At 42.4% G+C, this 19,908-nt stretch overlaps 1 protein-coding gene across 1 annotated transcript in view; it reads left to right on the plus strand.

Moving 5' to 3' along the window:
• LOC129718649 (uncharacterized protein DDB_G0283357) overlaps positions 1-19,908 on the plus strand; it is a 272,216-nt gene that overhangs the window by 215,436 nt on the left and 36,872 nt on the right. The window contains exons 4-5 of the mRNA XM_055669632.1: positions 2,129-2,532; positions 2,614-2,753. Of these exons, the coding sequence (XP_055525607.1) occupies positions 2,129-2,532; positions 2,614-2,753 (544 nt within the window). The remainder of the gene's footprint in view (positions 1-2,128; positions 2,533-2,613; positions 2,754-19,908) is intronic.

Consider the following 19,908-nt stretch of genomic DNA (forward strand, 5'->3'; position numbering starts at 1 on the left):
TGAATTCAGTTAAAGAACCAACATAAAAAATTGAAGACAATGGGAAAAGAAATATAGAAGAGTATGAAGCAAAAAAATGGAGAGTAAATAACGAACAAGCATGGAAAAAAGATAATAAAATTAGAAGAATAACTGGAAAATGCAGTGGAAGAGAGAGAGAAAGAGAGAGAGAGAGAGAGAGAGAGAGAGAGAGAGAGAGAGCAAAAGGCAAAATCTAGGGAGAAATAACGTATAAATCGATGGAGAGCGAAATTAAGGAAGACAACTCGATTTCTCTCTCGCTCTCGATTTCTCCTCTTCCATTTCGATCTCTTTGTCTAAAATAATTTATATCTTTTTTCTCCAGAGACTTCGCTTCTGTCACTTTTACGTCAGTTTTATATTATCCCTCTATTCCAATTCTCTTACCAAAAATATACAATAAGACTGAGAGGTAAAGAGACAAAAATCAAAAAGAGATAGGCAGTGAAATTGTAGTATTTTTAGACATCCTTCAGTCTTTTATTGCGTTGTATTATTTATTGGTTTATACTCGTATAAAAGATCGGGGGAAATAATCAAATAAAGTAAATAAAACGAATTGAATAAGAAATAAATAAAAAGCATAATTGAGTCGAAATGACTAAAAACAAATAAAGCGGAAAACTATACAAATAACAAAATAGCAGATGAAAAAAAGAGATGGAAAGAAAACATATGAGGTAAAAAATGCAAAAAAACAGAGAGAAAAAAACAAAATGGAGCAAATGATCAACTGAAAAATGGAAAGGAATAGAAGAAAAAGATGAGGTGAAAAAGAGAAAAAGAGCAGACATGAAGACAGGAAATGGAGAAAAAGAAAACAGAAGGGCATCTGTAGAAAAAAAAACTTGATGAGGAAAACAGAAATAAACAAAAGACAAATTTTCTTGCTTGAGTAGTGGCCGTAACAGAAGAAAAAAATGAGAAGGAACAATGAACCGAGGAGTCGAAATAGAACAAGACAAATCTAGGGAAAATAATAAGAAATCGTAGAAGAGATATAAGTGGTAAGTGGTTTCCAAGTCACGACCGTATGGTTGACGTAGTACTATGTAAATTACACTGGTAAACACAGGTGAAAGATTATGGCTTTTTAACCATTTCTGTGAACAAATAACTTTTTAAGAGACTTGAGTTTTCTCGTAATCATAACGTTAAGGTGTAACGGTATTGAAGCCCCAAACAGCGGTTTTCACGGGTGACAAATTACCTGTAACCGAGTCTTGTGCCTTCAAAAATTCGAAGCAGTCGCTTGAAGTCAGCCATTTTGGCTTCAACACTGTTTGGCCTTAGCAACGAACCCGGCGAGCAATTGCTATGCGACACTCTGAGGCACCTTGGCGCACTTCTGCATACACTAGGGGATTGAAAATTCACATGAATGGGTTAAAAGCTATAATCTTCCTAGGGCAACTACATTGAGCTATAGGACCGCATATTTTTTCTCTTTTGTCGACCAGTGTTATTATTGAAGAAAGTCTTCAGTTATATATGTGGTGGCCTTGATAAGAGCTCTACCGGTCCATTCGCGCTGATGGCCAACAAAAAATGAGCTTTATTTTTCGTACATTCGTATTTTTACGAAATAAAAGCTGCGATTTGCGTAGCGATTTTTCAGGGTTATTACATGCCTTTAAAAAGTTTCTTTACATTTCTATGATACTGCTTATAAACAGCGTAACCTTTATACAGATCCGATTTCAAAAGAGTAACGCGGGTTTTTATATCTTTTTTTCACAGTCAGTATCTCCCCTGAATAAAATGAAAATGGTCAGAATGTTCCATTAGAGAATAGAATGCCACAAAGTTCGAAAACGTGACAATGTCAACATTTAGTTTCAGTTGGTTGCGTGATATTGTATTGATTTCTGACTGCAACCGAAACTAGAATGATATCCTCTTTCCAAGGGAAAATAAATGGTAGGGAAAGTTTTCAACGATTTTCCAATGAAGCAAACCAACCCGCGCGTGGTTGTGATTTCAATTGAACATAAAATGATTGATGGAATCTTGTGGTAGAGCGCGTATTACAATTCCATTCCATTGTCACTTGAACATCAATCTTACTCACTTCTTTCCCCTTTCTCCGTGTTTTTTTATCGTGTAGAAAACAGCGATGAAATCGAGGAAGACACGCTGAGCTCAAACGGCAGCAAGCAAAATCTCTCATCGAAGATGACAAAAACAACCACTTCCTACTGCTTCATGCGCCATCACCAGCAGCAACAGCAGCAGCAGCAGCAACAACCGCATCAACCTACGACAAAACCGCCGCACCATGGAAGAAATAACTCACTGCGGGTGCATCGATCAAACGCCGTCATCTCGCCGTCCGCCTCGGTTGCATCCATGTTCAATGCAGGAATCAACAAACCCGCCTTCGGGGGTTCCTGTTCTTCCTTCACTGTGCCAGGAGGCGGAGGAGCAGGAGCGACATTCGTTACGACCGCTTCCAACTGCCCAACCGGAAAATGTCTACAGATGGCCAACTGCAGCTGTTGCTCTACCAAGGTTAGGCCTTTTTTTGCCCTTTTTTTTCTCGGACACTGAAACTGACGTCTCCTTCTGTTGGTTGTCTGCCTGTCTCAATAGGATTTCATTAAACACCAAAAGTCACCCGTCTTCAACCGGCAACGGTCGTCATCCATTAGTGTTGCCCGGCCCACGCCCGATCTGCACCGGTTCCTAAAAGCGGAAGCACCCCCGCAACAACCGTTATCTCCGGGGACAAGGTGAGTGAGTCTTTTTTTTCTTTCTTCATATTCTATTTGAACCTTTGAAATTGGTCACAGTAGGCGGCAAATGTCAACACACATACGCCTTCCACCAGTGACAATCCTGACAAGAATAATGCGTCTAACGGTGCAAAATTTGTCACGCTTTGCGTGAATTCATATATTAAAGAGGTGACCTACTTTTTCACGCTGAGCTTTTAATTCACTCAATTTTTATTTGCCTCTCGCGGTGAACCGCCAATCTTGTGGTATTTTGTACGGCACGTTTCATGTGTGCCACGCCGCGTATCCTTGAAAGATTTCCCTCAACCGTTTTTCGGCAAACTGTTCCCGGAATAGATTGGATTGTTTACGGAATCCCCGGTAGCAATTGTCGGAATCGCAAACACTCATCGTGCACTGTAGGTACGTTCATCCATCAAATTGAGCCGGAAAAAAAGGGAAAGCGCACTTGAGTACAATTTCACATTCCATCTGTTCTGGTAGGAAAGTAGGGTGAAGTGTGTAAATAGTCTTTCTTTGAAATTTAAAAAAAAGTTGGTTCAATATGACACTTCACCCTATATCAGACGCAGAAGCCTATGGCGCACAATAACTGTTAGGAGAAGACGACGAAGATGACGGACAGAATCGGCATGTTTGGGTGCCCTGAACACACACCCAAGCACACGATTCGCGTTAGAAAACTTAGAAAACACCGCACACAATGGTAAACACGACGCTGGCTCACCATTCTGTTGATGTTTTTTGTTGTTTAGCTCTAGCTCACGTTTCGGCAAAGTTAAACACGCCTTCTCCTCCACGCCTTCAGTGGATTCCTATTACAGTTACTTCCGCGAAGCAAGAAATAAGGTAATCCCACCAGTGCAGACAAACTTCGACTACGAATTGTTTATTAAGAAGTCAGATTCGTCTCTAGTTCTCATAACCTTGGCTTCTTTCTATACTGCGACGTGTTTTGTTTGCCTAATTTTAAATCATACTGGCGGCCCCAGCCGAATCCGAATTCTGCAATTTGATGGAAACGCACGGTCGCCTACTATGACGTGCGATGGCATTCCAAACAATAACAAACCAAACAAATCGCGGATAAGTTTACAAATCCCTTTTCGATGATGACGCTTGTACGTGTGTGTGTGTGTGTGTTTTTATTTTCTTTGGTTGTCCAGCTGTGGGACGCTGAGTGGTGAACGAGTTTGTTTGTACTTAAACACTCTGTGGCCAGGTTTAGCCAGCAGGGCGCGACTTGTACTGTTTTGGCACCTTCCACAGCCAGCATTCCATCTACGACTTGACGGAAGACCTAATTTTAGCGAGTCCGCATAGTCCGCAGTGATCCGCTAGCCACGGTTCGAGTCGGAGTTGGAAAATTTCGAATTTAAAAACTTCTTCCGCTTCCGCTGGGACTTACCACAAATCGTGCTCGGACATGTTTCTGCTTCACCGGGACGCCCACCGGACGTCCCTAGCCGGTGTCGTGGTGGACTTGCAGTGCCTCAACCTAGCGAAAGTTGTTAGCAAAAAAGTGAGGTTAGTGCTTCGAAACGAGGAAAAATTCCGCTGTGACAATAACCTGCTTGTATACCATTTAAAAAGTAAAGTTTGCAGTGAACGATACTCATCATTATTAAACTACTATAATACAAGCTCCCACTTGTGCAATCGAGGCATGATATTAAAAAACTTTCATAGTCTAGGCAAAGTATTTTTTAGCGTTAATAGTAATAAAATATTTTATAGCTCTGCACCTGAAACAGTACTAGTGAAACTTCCACCGAGTGTCGAAGCCAGTTAGCAAAGTCTAGAATTAAGTTCACTCGGTCGAATGGCCAATAAGGTAGTTTTCAATATCTAAAAAGAACGTTGTTTATTTGAGTTCATGTTTGAAACTCGTTCCAACTTTTAGTACATAGTACAATAGTACATTCAATTTTATATATTATATTTTAGTACGCAAATTTTGTAAAACCATTGTTTGCAATACACAATCGAAAATAATTTGAACAGCTCACACAATAAGCCACGACTATAATTTCGCTCTTCCCGTACGCATAAGACGACGTATGCCATCTAACCTGTTATCGTGAGCTGCATCCTTGAGAATCTGAGCACGGCCGTGTGAAGATTATGTCCATTCTACGTCTGCCGGTGTTGCTGGCTAACAATCGTCTCATCATCATTCCTATGAATGGTCTCCTACTCGGTTCGCTTTTGCGTGCGCATCGGAATATATCCCACAACCATAGCGCACAGATGTTCGATGCATGATGTTGGCGTTTCAATGGTATACGAACTAACGGAACCACTTCGGGTTGTGAACAATAACCAGCAACTGATGCAGCTGTTTCTGAATGGCACGATATGAAGCGTAATATATTGCCCTGTCACAGGCAGTACAATCACTGCTCAGGAAGTGGAAATCGAAGCAAGTCACGAATTTTAAAACGTCACGCCAAAGTAGCGAAAAATTTGGTGTGTGAATTTACCGGAAATTACGGAACCAGCCGTGCCTTGCTTGTAGCTTAAGGCGATCCTGTTAACTAGATAAGTGATGTCGGCTGTTCCGGCTGGTCGTCTTCCGCACTGACGGACGGTTCAGACATGCGTTGCTTGTTTTGACCTGATATTAGCCAATGTGGTTGGGCGTTATCTTTTTGCCACCGGACGCCAGCACCCGGAGTGTGGAGTAAACCGGGTGTCACGTTCAAAGGATTAATTTACCTTAAATGACGACGCTTGGAAGATGTTTTACAAATGTTGAGGTTTGATGTGAGCTTTGTCAGTTTTACATCTAGTTTCATTTGGTTAAACCATCCGATCATGCCAAGCTGCTCTTCACTAGGCTGCAGATGGCTCTTGAGCGTTTTCATGCCAAACGAGTTATAGTAAAAATGCTTATATCTCAGTCCCCCTATAAGATAAAGGATCTTTTGTTACGTAAACTTTCGTCAAAAATCCCGCTTTGCAGTAAACATATAAGTTCTTGACTGTTTTTTTACTGTATCTGTTTAGAAGGGTTTTATCTGAAAATTACACAGTGCAACAATTTTTTTGCCTTGGCTTCTATATATGATTTTTTGATCTATTTTGACGCAAAAACAAATTTTCCCGAGTTTGAACACATTTCACCTTAAGAGACAACAGTGGCGCCATTTTGAATTTTCGAGAAATCGAAAATCTTTGATGTTTTTTCGACGCCATTTTATTTAAAAGCGAAATATCAAAATTCCAAGAGTTTGTCCACATATTAGCATTTTCCTACCCATCTATAAAAAATACGGATCTTAAATCGGGCAAAAAGTGATCTCAAAATGGATATTCCACGAAAACGGTTTTGGCATGCTTTTAGTATATTTCATTCTAAGAGTTTGAATTTTGATATTTGCCTTTAAAAACGAAATGGCGTCTAAAAAACATCGAAAATTTTCGATTTCTCAAAAATTCAAAATGGCACCACTGTTGCCCCTTCAGGTGAAATGTGTTCAAACTCGGGGAAATTTGTTTTTTCGTCAAAATACATGAAAAAATCATACATAGAAGCCAAGGCAGAAGAAAAAGTAAATTTTTGTTGCACTGTGTTATGGAAAAAATCACTTTTCGCGATGTTTTATGGGCTCTGTAATTCAAAAAACTGAACGCGATGCTGAGCTAAACCATGTAAAATATTCAAAAATAATTCTATGAAAACCGTGTCAACAAAATGATTTGTGAAGAAGAAAACCTGCAAAAATTAAAAAAGTAGGAGGTTGTACTCAAGACACGACCGCATAACTGACGTAGAACTACGCACACTATTAACAAAAGCATTGTTGTAAGTGTTTCATTAATGAGTCATAAAGTCTACTATTGCTTGCTTTATGCTCCCTCAACAGTGGGGGAATAAATACAATGTTGAGTTGTCAAAAAATTAATAACCTTTTAATACTTGTTTATTTGCCTTGAAAAAGACATTTTGCTGCTCAAAATTGGATTTGCTGATGGCAACTTTTATGCTTCCTCATGTAGTGGGCAATAATGGCAGTCTGACGACACACGCTGAAGAGAACCGCGCTGCTCCTGAGACATGGTGACCAACTATAGGGCAAGTGATTTGTTTAATTTAATGGCAGCCACAGGCGCAACCCGCTGCTATCTGCTGCAATCCGCTGTTACTGCTGAGTGCTGGTATCTGCTGCTACTGCTGTCAAGTGTCAACCTTCCGCCTAAATAATGTAGCTAGTTTTACCAGCAACACTCTTTTATAACCGAAGGATGCTTCAAAATAGGCCACGCCTTTTTGTTCAGTTTTACCATTCTCTAATGTTCTTTAGACGAATCATTTCACAATTCGCATTTGATTTTTCTTTCCAGCGAATTAACACCGATGGTGCTCTCACACACGCAACTATTTTAAACCGTATCGTGTTGCGATTTTTAACATCAAGCGATTACGTTTGCTCGCTGTTGCGTGTTGCATCATGTTGCAACTGAGCAACGGCCGTCTGACGGCCGCGACAGATTGTGCTTTCTTGGATTCAGCACAGAATCCGTTGTTGCCAAGATGAAGCAAAACTTTATTGCGGGAAGAAGGCCGAAGCCCGTAACTAGCAAATCCAGACGTTTGGTGCTACCTCGCTGCTGCTTAGATATGTGATTTGATTTGTTTACTGGCGCAACCCGCTGCTGCTCCTTCGCAATTCCCTTCGCTGCGGCTAACTAGCTATACTATTCTGTTGACCTTTTTAGGGAAAGGCGACCAATCAGAGTACGTAGTTTTCGTTTCAACAAGGCTTGACAATTTTCAATAGTACAATAATTCGCAAAATCAATCAATACTTTTCTGCATTTGGGTGGATGCGTGTATAATTTTCCAATCATTTGCTGCAAAAATCAATAAAATCGGTTAAAACAAACCGATTTATAAGCATTTAAAAAGAGACATTTTTCGTCCCCTTTTCGTTAATAGTTTTCCTATTTACATCCCTATGTGGTAGGCTAAAGAAAAACGTAGTTCTACGTCAAAAATATATGGAAAAATGTGGGAATCGAACAGAATTGTAAAATATACAAAAAGTAGGAGGGTGGTATTCAAGACACGACCGCATGACGTTGACTACCGTATTCTTATATTCCATTAAAACAAATAGTAGAGGGAATTGCAACTCCAGTATTTGTTGCAATTTTATCTAACAGTGCATTTCTGGTTGCTGAAAACTAGAAGAATGGATCTCTCTTATTTAATCGCTGTCATTTCATACATACCGCATGACGTAGGACTCTATATTTTTCATCTAACAGTGCTTTCTTATTTGCTGACATTAGAGCGCTTTGAACAATAATTAATAAATAATATAAATGACATATATGGATGAAACCTTATTTATATTGGCATCCCCGCTTCCCAGGTATTCAAATTAGAAAAGCATTTGTTCGTAGTTTAAAATAACAAGAAAAAGGGGCCAGGTGCCGAATATATTTTTGTTTTTGGTTAGTCCGTCCAGAATTCCAGCCATTTTAGTATTTTGCAGTGCCATTTATTACTAACAGCCACCAGCATAACGAGTAAAACCGGCACGAGATGACCGGTACTCTTGTCTTTCCTCCTTTCAGCTGCTATCACCTAGCATCCGCATGTCGCTGGTGCAGTTTTGGAATCAAAATGATGGGGCGCCGGCCGCTGTCGTAAAATTAACACCAACAAACAGATGCATATTTGCAAGGTTTTATCCGCTAGCAGCAGCATTTTGTAATGAAACAGAAAATTCAATTAGCCGCTTCTGTAACAAAATTTCGAGGCACCAAAAGGGGCCAGGTGCCGAATATATCTATGTTTTTGGTCAGTCCGTCCAGAATTCTTTCAAGATAGCGTCCGTATGTAGCCGGTACGGTTTAGTAATGAAACTGATGGGGTGAAATGTTCGAACGGTACGTTTTATACCAAAGCTTCGTCAGATAAATAAAAAGAAGGTGGAGCTACATAGGTGATGGAATGGTAAGGAAAAATTTTTCTTGAAAGCTGCGCCGGCCGCTGTCGTAATATTAACACCAACACAAACATGCATTTTTGCAAGGTTTTTTCCGCTAGCAGCATCATTTGGTAAAACAGAAAATTCAATTAGCCGCTTCTGTACCAAAATTTCGAGGCACCAAAAGGTGCCAGTTGCCGATTATAGTTTCCTGGTTAGTCCGTCCAGAATTCCAGCCATTTAAGTGTTTTGCAGTAGCCATTTACTACTAAAGCCACCAGCATTACGGGTGAAACCGGCACGAGATGACCGGTACTATTTTGTATTTCCTCCTTTCAGCTGCTATCACCTAGCGTCCGCATGTCACTGGTGCGGTTTTGGAATCAGAATGATGGGGCGCCGGCCGCTGTCGTAAAATTAACACCAACAAAAAGATGCATATTTGCAAGGTTTTTTCCGCTAGCAGCAGCATAAACATCGGAAACAGAAAGTGACAACAACAATAACAACAAAGTCAGATCGATTGTATCCGTTAGTGTCGACTGTGCTTGGGAAGAGAGGTAGTGATTGGCTGCGCGGTATGATTTAGACAATCGATATTAATTACCAATTTTTCAATAGTGTATCTCAAACAATAGTTTGTTTTTGTTACATAAATTTAACCGTAGAAGAATTTCTGATCGATTGATGCCAAAACCTCGAAAACCTGATTATAGATGACTGCAAAATAAGCGCTCAAAACCTGACCACTTTTCTCTGGTTTTCCCTGGTTGAATGACTAGATTTTTAAATTCAGGGGCCTAACTTCGATATAGACGTTAGTCAACGTCAAAAAGCGGTTGATGAATCTGATGATGAAGTTTCTGACCAAGAATCGCAGGAAGGAACCTCTTGAGAAACAAAACCCGAGGAGCTCCCTCCTCAACAAACAAGTGAAGATTACCCGGAATCAACGCAAAACAAAGCGAACGACAGCGCAGACTCCCAGGAAAGCTGCTTGATTTCTAAACCGGAAAATAAAAAATATTCATATTTTGCGGTAATTTCGCGGCAATCTTTTTATTTCTCAGAAAATACTAAATAAAGTATTTTTTCACTAAAAACAAAAAACATCCATTCAAATTATTTTATTATAAGGTAATTTAACCGTACGGTTCAAAATTTTTTGCATTACTAACCAAAAGTGTGTCAAATAGTTTTCAGTCATACTCTGGTGTACTGGCTAACGCTGCTATCCGTATTTACCGAGTTTCCGGGGATCGATAAACTGCACGATCTGTAATTCTTTCTTGCATGTCACCAACCGCCGAAACATTTGTTCGGAGGAGATCCAGCAACCGAGTTTTCAGAAGATAATTCAGCTCAGGCAGACAAAACCGTGCGTTGTAAGAGAGCGATTGTTGTACTATTAAGTCTTACTGGTTGCGTAGAAAAGGCCTCCCGTTGCCCTTTTAGGTGCCCATTAATCTTCAGTTTTATCCGTGTTGCTGGTTTCAATGAATTTCGCAGGTTACAAATATTTCATGATTGACTGTTTCCATTACTTTTGCGGGTTTTTGTGAATTTAGCGGCCGAAATTGGATTTCGCAGAATTCGTGGTTTCCGCGGAATCGCGATTTGCCACTGTTCCTAATCATATTATTCATGGCGAATATTGCATGAAAATTGCACTAAATATGGGCTCTCACGCTTCAGGCAAAAGAGTTAGAGCATTGCACTATTCGACAAACTTGTAGTACTACTTAGGGACTACAAGTTTGTCATTCATTGTTTCTCCAAATTGTTCTTGTGGAGCGAGCTATCGGCACGCGGCGAAAAAGCACCCAAAAATTAAATATGCAACTTGATCACAGCCAGCTCAACTGGTCAAAAAAACACTGGGATCTCGCTTTTCGTCCCATGAGAAAGTTGGTGCCGGTCCGTTAATTAACGGGTGGTAAATTAGGGTCCTGGGTGGAATCGCATCTCCGGAGGTTGGTCGTGCAAGGGTTCCTCCAGAAACTTGGTCTCGATTATCACGGAACCTATTTATCGCGATGAGCAGTGGACTAGTCATACACCAGATGGATGTCAAGATGGTGTTCAAGTGCCAATTTTCATGGCTGGACCTGATGGTATCGAAGCAGATTCTGATACAGTTTGCCAGTCACAGAAGTCCTTGCACGGTCTCAAGTATAGGAACAAAAAGCTGTACCATGTACAGGCTTGGGCTCAAAAGATCGAATCATGACTATTGCTTATGCACCCGGATCGATGTCTTTTATTTTAAGGTAGCGGGGAAATATGCGAACAGACACCTGACAAGAGAACTCAGGGTGTGGGGATGACACTAGGGGAGAGATGCTGGGACAGTTACACTACCCCAAACACCTACTGATCCCTGTCCCGACCCACCAAAACCCCTCCAGTCGGTTAAGTATTACGTCGGGAAGTGGCTTTTGTGCGTGATGTATCCTCTTTACTCCTATAACCTCCTAGCTAACTACCTGCAAGCAAAGGTTCAAGTCTTGTACAATCATTGTACTTCCCGATTCGCACAAATTTTGCACTAAAATCGCACAATAATGTGTGAAAAGGATAACGCAACAGTTGTACTGCGAATACGTTGACACAGATTGAAATCAGAATATGTATCATATATCGATACTTTATGTCTCACATCGACTGTATTAGTGACTGCTGCTCATGGAACAGTGCAAGCAGTGAACAACAACTTGTGAACTCACTAGATTTATATAGCCATAATACTCGATCGATTTATCTCGATGGATTTGACCATTTAAAAGTACCATCGAATGATTGGCAGAAAATAACGAAACAAAATTATGTTAACAACATTTTGTAATCAACACTAGCTTTACCGAAAACCCTCCATTCCACAAAAAGCCACAAAAGCGTTGCTGGTTTTTTATGGCAACACTTGTAAATTGTGAATAATTATTATTTGTCATTCTGTGCACGCGCTTTTTTCTCAAGCGACGAGAGAAATTTCTCTCTCGCTCGTAGAATTTCCATGTACGTGCGACAAGACTAGACACGTCACATACAATTTGCAGGTTGCTCTTTCGCTTCTTTTTCGGTTCGGATTGCGACTCGCTAGGCCCGCTCACAGCCATCTTGTCGTTTCTCGCTCTTACGAAACGGGGGCATACGAAGACGACATGCTCAGCAGTCTCCTCCGCCTCCACGCACTCGGGACACATGGAGGACTACGCGTGTCGGAACCTGTGCAGATATTGCCTGAAGCAACCATGGCCTGACAGGATGTGCATCAGGTGGAAGTTCACTTCTCCATTCTGGTACCTCGTATGCCCCTTGTGTCACGTTGGTCGAAACATTCTCTGTCCTCCTTGATGGCGATACTTATAGGCATCATGCCGGACAAGACACAGATTGCATCGCATGACACCGTACGACCTCCTCGATCGACTCGCCGTAAACCTCCAGCATTATGTCGTCTGCAAAGCCGACGATCTCAACCCCTACAGGAAGGACGATGATGTCTTAGGTGTTATATATGTCTTGACCATGCGAGTACAGCTCAAAACGGTAAAAAAGGTGAAGAGAAAATAGTCTTCCAGTTCTTCAAGACGACAAATTGCAGCAAGCTGTGACACTTGTTGGCATAAGAATTAAGTACGACCAGAAATTGGCGAAACCGCGCTTCTTTCAAGCAGCGAGCATTGAGAAAATCCTGAAGGCGTTTCGTATGGCTGAGGGCTATCCAACGCAGATACCCATGAAAAAATACTGCAGCTAACCTATATTAATTACCACAATATATTTAAAAAATGGCAGCAATGCTCAAAAGCTCCTACAAAGAACCTGTATAGACAGAGTCTGTTGGTGAACCATATCGTGAAATACTAAGCAGCCCAAGGGACATTACCATATCCAGCTAAACGTATACGAGTGGAACGTATTCAAACCGACAAGCATTTGGCGGACTTCTTCGCGAAGGCACTGGAGATCTACGACGAACAGTTGGGCTCCATAATCAAAAGGGGGTGATGAAGCGCAAGCACTGCCAGGCGAGAAGTTGACAAGCGCATATAGGAAAATTTCAGTCCTTTTCAAGACGTGACACTAATCTTATTTTTATCACTAGGAAATCTTGAGTAAATCAAAAAGGCAGCTATTACATCTTCGAGACACTACTCCGAAAAGCTATTCTCGAAATTATCTGTAAAAAGAAAACCCGGCGTCAGCTGTATCCATATCGCTCTAGTGCAATGGTATTATGGACACCATTCTTCTAGAACTATCAACTTAATTTAAAACGATGTATGGAATGTCATTTGTTCAACTGGCCTTGGTTGCACTGGTCGACGAAAAATTTTTTGATTCTATAGCTCAAACTGGAAAAAAGGCAAAATTGTAGCTATTTAACTATTCCCGTGAATTTTGGTGTTCGTAGCCAATGAAAATACTGATTTTGAGAAACCCAATACAAAATGTTCACCTGCCAAAAAAAACAGCCTGTTGAAAATTTCAGTTCAATCGGACTTTAAATGGGGTGGCGCAAAGCGATTAAATTTGAAAATCCAAAAATAACCCAACGGAGTGGGGTGCATGAAATTTCGGTTTTCGAGATTTTTTCTGGTTCCAGATGGCTCAAAAATGCATGAAACGGCCAGATCTGGTATCATCTGGAAAAAAAATTTCTCGACTTTGGTGATTTTTTGAATTTTTAAGGTCAAACTTCGATCGCTTTGCGCCACCCCGCTTTTATTCCGATCGAACTAAAATTTTGCATAGGGTGTTTTTTCGAAAGGATGAACATTTTGTGTAGGGTTTTTTCTTTCAATTTTCTGGTTACTTTTTTCCCATATAGGGGAGCTGCTCCATTATTCATCTCAGCCCATATATTCATCTCACACAACATGGGAACACAATAGAAAACATGAAAAACGCATATTTTCTAACTAAACCTATCTGCTAATCCATGGAATGAATTCTTCTTAGTTCACTTTAGATTTCTCATGAAGTAGAATTCTCAAAAACTCACTTACAAGCTCCAAATTTGATATAATAGTCGGGCATCTACACTCGAAAACTCATTTATTTCAATCACCTACCTCAGAAAACTGAACCCGCGCATTACTCTATACGGCTACAACGGGACTCGTTCAGCAGCCAACCAAAGTTTTTTTCATCACCGGCGGACCACTTTTTATTTTAATCACTAAACAAAATCACTTACTACACTAAGAATACTACTTTGATCATTGAAACTCAAAATGTTGAATTATTCCAACATAATTGACATAAATCGACAGCACTGCAGTGGTTACTTAGGTTACCAATTTTGCATGAATAATTGAGCAGTGGTTCAAGTTTTGAGATGGATATGGTAGCGTTGTGAAAATGTTTTGTTTTACAAATACAGGATAAATCTAGCTAAGTTCACTAAATATACAATGCTGATCGATTCCATAAGAGCACGTAAGCGTATTTTTTGACGTGGGACTACGTCTTTCTTCACTATACTAAGGTACATTCTGGGCAAACTGGATTGAACATGTAACGTTTTTGGTTGGCGGAATGGAAGATTTTAGATGCTAATAGCGCTCGAACAACTGTTCCGATTTCAATAGTTAATATACCGTTGGAAAGCTAAAACATACAAGATTTGTATAACATAATAATTTTAGTTGCCATTTTTTCATTACTCCGTGAAAATTGCGGGAAAGTTTGAAGGTTGAATATCCACATACATTTTTCATACGATTGGTATATTTCCCTAACGCAGACTTCAACAACATAGACGAAATGATTTCACGCATTCAGTCATAACAATGCCAGCCAATTAGCATCGCATTCATTACCCAACGCAAGCGACGAGGAAAGAAAGCAGAGATGCTTCCACGTTTATTGTCTATTTGTTTATTTGTAAAAATTACATCAACAGGCTTTGTGGCCCAAATGATTGTACTATGCTAAAAATTACGTGCTAAAGTCAGAAAGCGGGTCTTCAGCATCTCGCGGCTGGTGTCGAAATCGAAGCTTGTAGCGAAACGATTAAAATTACGCTGGAGACCGGTTATCGTGCTGAAGCTACTGTAGTTCGTTCGCCTATTCTGAACGTGAAGGAAGAGGCTATTTCGCAACATGCGTGGTCTAACGTAAATATTCAGTTGCTCGAGAATTGCCGGACAGTCTATTCGTGAGGTAAGCACGTCCGCGACGAATATTGCCCTGGATATGTTCCGACGGATTTGCAGTGTATCCAAGTCGATGAGTCTGCATCGCTGTTCGTAGCTAGGTAGTCGGAAAGGGTCGTTCCACGGAAGTCTTCTGAGCGCAAAGCGAACAAATCTTCGTTGCACTGACTCGATTCTGTTCCATTCAGGTAGTAGGGATTCCACACTGAAGCGCAGTATTCCAAGTTGGAGCGCACCAAAGCGCAATACAGTGCCTTCAGGCAATAGATGTCGTTGAAGTTTTTGGCGATACGCATAATAAATCCCAAGTTTCTGCTAGCCTTGTCAATGATGAATGTCATATGTTGTTTGAAGCTTAGCTTTGAGTCAAGCAATACTCCCAAATCTTTCACACAGTTTGTGCGTCGCAGAGGTGTATTTGACAAATTGTAGTTGAAATTCAGTGGACTACGCTTTCTGGAGAATGTTATTATCTCGCATTTGTCAGCGTTCAATTGCATGCGGTTGTCCGCGCACCAATCTGCAAAAACCATTGACTGGTTTTGGAGCGCTGCGGCATCTGACGGAGTTTTCACCTTGGCAAACAGTTTAAGGTCGTCAGCGAATGACAGCCGAGGGCCTTGAAGTCGAAAATTGACGTCGTTTAAGTAAATCAGGAATATCAAAGGCCCGAGATGACTGCCTTGCGGAATGCCTGAGTGAGCGGAAACAGATGTCGAAAAAACTCCATTAATGTTCACAACTAAACGCCGGTCAGGCAAATACGACTGAAACCAGTGAAGCAGTGGGCCTCCGATGCCAAGCTTTGCCAGTTTAGCCACGGCGATTCGGTGGTTCAGTTTATCGAAAGCGGCGGATAGGTCCGTGTAGATGACGTCCGTCTGAGACTGGTCGTCAAAGCTGTCCATTACGTAGGATGTGAGCGTCAGGAGATTTGTGGCCGTTGATCGCTTAGGCATGAACCCGTGTTGTTCGTCGACGATGTACTGCTTGAAGAACGAGAAAGTAGGCTCAAACACAACGAGCTCGAAGAGTTTCGATATGGAGCAAAGTGCGGAGATTCCACGGTAGTTGTCGATGTTACTTTTATGGCCTTTCTTGTGCACTGGAAACATGTACGCCGATTTCCAGACCGAGGGAAAGACGCCAGTGCGAATTGATTGAGCGAATAGACGACTCATCGGGGAAGCCAGACTACCAATGCATTTTTTAAGGAAAACGGATGGAATGCCGTCTGGTCCAGCGGACCTGGAAGACTTGAGTTTCGAGGCGGCCAATGTTACCGCGCTATCGTCAATGGAGAGGTTAGTCAGTGCACGGCCAAGAAAGGGGACACGTTCTGTACAGGTCCTAATTTCATCCGTCGTTAACCGTTCGTTCACAAATACTCTAGAAAATTTTCGCGAAAACAAATGGCAGATTTGCTCGACAGAGTTCGCAGTGACACCGTCTAAGTGCATACTCGAAGGAAGGCCATCATCTTTACGCTGTTCGCTAACATATTTCCAAAACGATTTGGGGTTGCGTTTGAGCCTACGCTCGACATAACGAAGGATGCTTCGAAAACAGTAGCGACTTAGTTGTTTGTAGCGGGTATTAATCGATAAGTAGTGGTTCCGTAGAGGTAGTGTTCTGTATCTAGAGAACCTTCTCAGGGCTGCTTTTCTCTCCGATTTAAGGCGTCGTAATGTGGGGTTCAACCAGGGCAATTTCTGTTGGACGGAGATGGTCCTTTTTGGGACGTGTCGATCTATGGCGTAATTTAAAATGTGGGAGAGAGTTGAGGCGGCAGTATCTACGTCGTTCGTGTCAAAGACAGCATCCCAATCGATTTCAGCTAGTAATGCGTTAATACTATCAAAATCGGTCGTCGGTTGTCGGTGCCGAAATCGTGTTGTGAGAGACTCTCTGATGGACTGCCATAAGCAGGGCAGGGTGATAAGGAACGTGTTTAACGAGTGGACAAGGAGCCAGCGTCACTTCTGGGGCTTGGCAGCGTACAGTAGCGAAACAGAGATCCAAAAAACGACCGTTTTCATTGGTTATTTTATTTCACTGTTGGAGAGTGGTAGTGCTGTAGCAATCTAGCAGTTCGCTGGAGGTTGGTGACAACGTAGACGAGCCGGGATCGACGTACATGAAGCATTTACCTCTTTCCAAATAATGCCGGGCAAATTGAAATCACCCAAAACAACCACATCATCGACAGCGGACGTCATCGAAATGATGGTATTAATCGAAGACATATGTACGCGAATCAGATCTAAATCACGAGTCCGATCGGGAGGGATGTAGATGGCACACAAGTATAATGTGCGATCCGAGAGTTTGATTGTCACCCACACCTGCTCAGCAGTCGACCACTCGTCGCGCTCGAGGATAGAGGCACTAAGTTGGCGGTGAACTACGATCAAAACTCCACCACCTGAAGTTTTACGGCTATTTCTTGAGCTCCGGTTACAACGGAAGACTTCATAGTTGGGCCCGAAGATTTGCCGCGAAAGTGAACGATTGTCGAGCCAGGATTCGGTCAGCACAATGATATCGTATGGACTGTCAGCACAAGCCAGTAGGTAGTCGGAGACGCTGGCGTTGATACCACCCACGTTTTGGTAGTAAAGGTGGATATTTGTCATCGGATTGGTCGACGGACTGAAAGCGGGTAGCGGATCAATGGGAGGTCTGGAATTAGCGTTTTCGCACTTGCCTGTTCTGGGGTTTTGGATGCCTCGTCCCTCGCATCCGCACGCAGGACCGGGACGGCTGGTGATCGCTGGCTGGATTGGCTCGACTGCGGCGGGGAGGTTAGAGGCATCCAAAATGCCAACATCGATGCGTCCCGGTGTAATGTTACGTGATATGTCAGTTGGAGAAGGTCTCGGTCTTGTCCTAATAGTACTGTCATGCTGGTGGGAGTCGGAAAATAAGTCGTCTCGAAGCGATGGGTCGGCAGTCGGTCGGCTAGAAGCACGGAGCGCATCAGCATTTGAATGATTGTGGACAGATTTATACTTGCCGCAGAAAGCAGTCTGGAAGTTCCGTTCCCCTAGCCCGCACGCAGGACCAGGATGACTGATGAACGCTGGCGGGAAATGCTCGACTGAGGCGGTGGGGTCAGGAACTTCCATGATGCTGTTAACGTTGCGTCCCGGTGATGATGGAGCGTGATTGATCAAAGATCCACTGTTGCGGGAGTTTCCGATAAACCAGCATCTGACGCAGTTGCACCAAAAGGGGCGGGTGCAGCTTGTGCTGCTGAGGTAGCAGATGCGGTTCCAGTAGCAATGTTGTCGTTAGGAACAGTCACCGAAGTGGCTGGAAAAACGGAAGCGGTGGGAGGTAACCAAACAGTAGAATTGGCTCGGGTGTCGGAGAATTCTCTAAAAACAATCCCCAGTTGCCATGTACCGGGTCTCAAAGCAGTGGCTTTATGTTCCGGAGGGACGCCGACCTTGAACGAGACAAAGTTAAGAGACTGAAGGTCGGTACCTTTTTTCACCAGAGGGACGACTTTAATTGCGTCTTGTGTCTCTAAACCATCTCTGACCAGTTTTTCAACGACATCAATTGTCACGGTGGGATGAAAACGTGAAAGGTACACCCAAAACAAATTAGGTGGAGTTTTAGCCACAAGCCTCTCTTGATTTTCGACGTGTCTGGTACCAACCGCAGGTTCGTTTGGAGACTCTGGCTCGCCACAACGACGCTTAGCAGGACGGTCTCGATTTGGTATTCGCACCGGGGTAGCTGAGTTTACCTTATCGGCAAGTTTAGCTACATGTTGGTTGTTCTTAGCGATTTCATCTTTAAGCTCCGAGAAACTGTGCAATTGATCGCCGAGGACTGAGGCAACCACACTCCCGAAGGAAGAAACAACATTTTTAAATCGGGTGTATTTCATCAATTTTACACACTCATCGCACATCCAAAACAGGTTGTGTTTTTCACGGACGACCTTAATGAACGGCACGTTAAGACCAGCACAGCGGATGTGGCAGATTTGATCGCAAAAACCCATACATTTCAACAGTTCATCTTCCTTCTCAACAGATTTGGCGCAACGGTCACAGGCAGCCAAATCAGTCATAATGACCCGATAAATGAGTGAAGATAGATTGGCGTGTAAATGATGAAACAAACTGGAACTCGTGTGATGATGCTCTTAATCCGGATAAACAAATACAAAGGCGAGTGGCTTAAGAATAGAGCCGAATAGGTAAACAAACTATCTGAGCGGGAAAACCTTGCAAGTTAAATGACTAAAATCACTACACTGCGGAGCGGTAAATGAGTTCACTGATATTGGGTGGTATGAAAGATGTTCAAGCGCTTAGCACGGATAACGGTAACAGAAAAAAAACACAAACAACGTAAAAAATATGAAAAAACTTCACAAGCTATTAAAACACGTCATGCACCATTGAATACACGGAACGAAAAAACTGTCGTGATGGTTCTTCCTCCAATCACCCAAGTTCCCCACATTGAGTGACGCTATAAAAGGACATTCCGTGTTGAGAGAAGATCATTCCCTGTTCGACCGTCAAGGCGAACAGTTCGGCTTCCCTTCGATCTGTGTTGGACCCCACCAGTGGTAATCAAATTCAGATGTCGTTGTTGGAATACAGCCCGAAACTGGACGTGATCGGCACTGGGGACCATTGGAAGTCATTGGAAGGGACCATTGGAAGACTTGGAAGCCGTTTGGATGCTGCCGATAGTAATTTGTGTAGGTATAGTGTGTCGTATACCAAGTGTGTGTCTGAGTCGCGTTAGCGTGTGTATGTGTGTATGTGAGAAGCGTGTGTATGTGTGTGTGTGTGTGAGTCGCGTGTATGTATGTGTGTGTGAGTAGCGTGTGTATGTGTGTGAGTAGCGTGTGTATGTGTGTGTGTGAGTAGCGTGTGTATGTGTGTGTGTGTGAATAGCGTGTGTGTGTGTATAAGTAGCGTGTGTGTGTGTGAGTAGCGTGTGTGTGCGTAGCGTGTGTGTGTGTGTGTGTGTGTGTATGTGTGTGCGTGTGTGTGTAGCGTGTGTGTGTAG

The sequence above is a fragment of the Wyeomyia smithii genome, chromosome 1 (genome assembly GCF_029784165.1).
Source record: "Wyeomyia smithii strain HCP4-BCI-WySm-NY-G18 chromosome 1, ASM2978416v1, whole genome shotgun sequence".
Lineage (NCBI taxonomy): Eukaryota > Metazoa > Arthropoda > Insecta > Diptera > Culicidae > Wyeomyia > Wyeomyia smithii.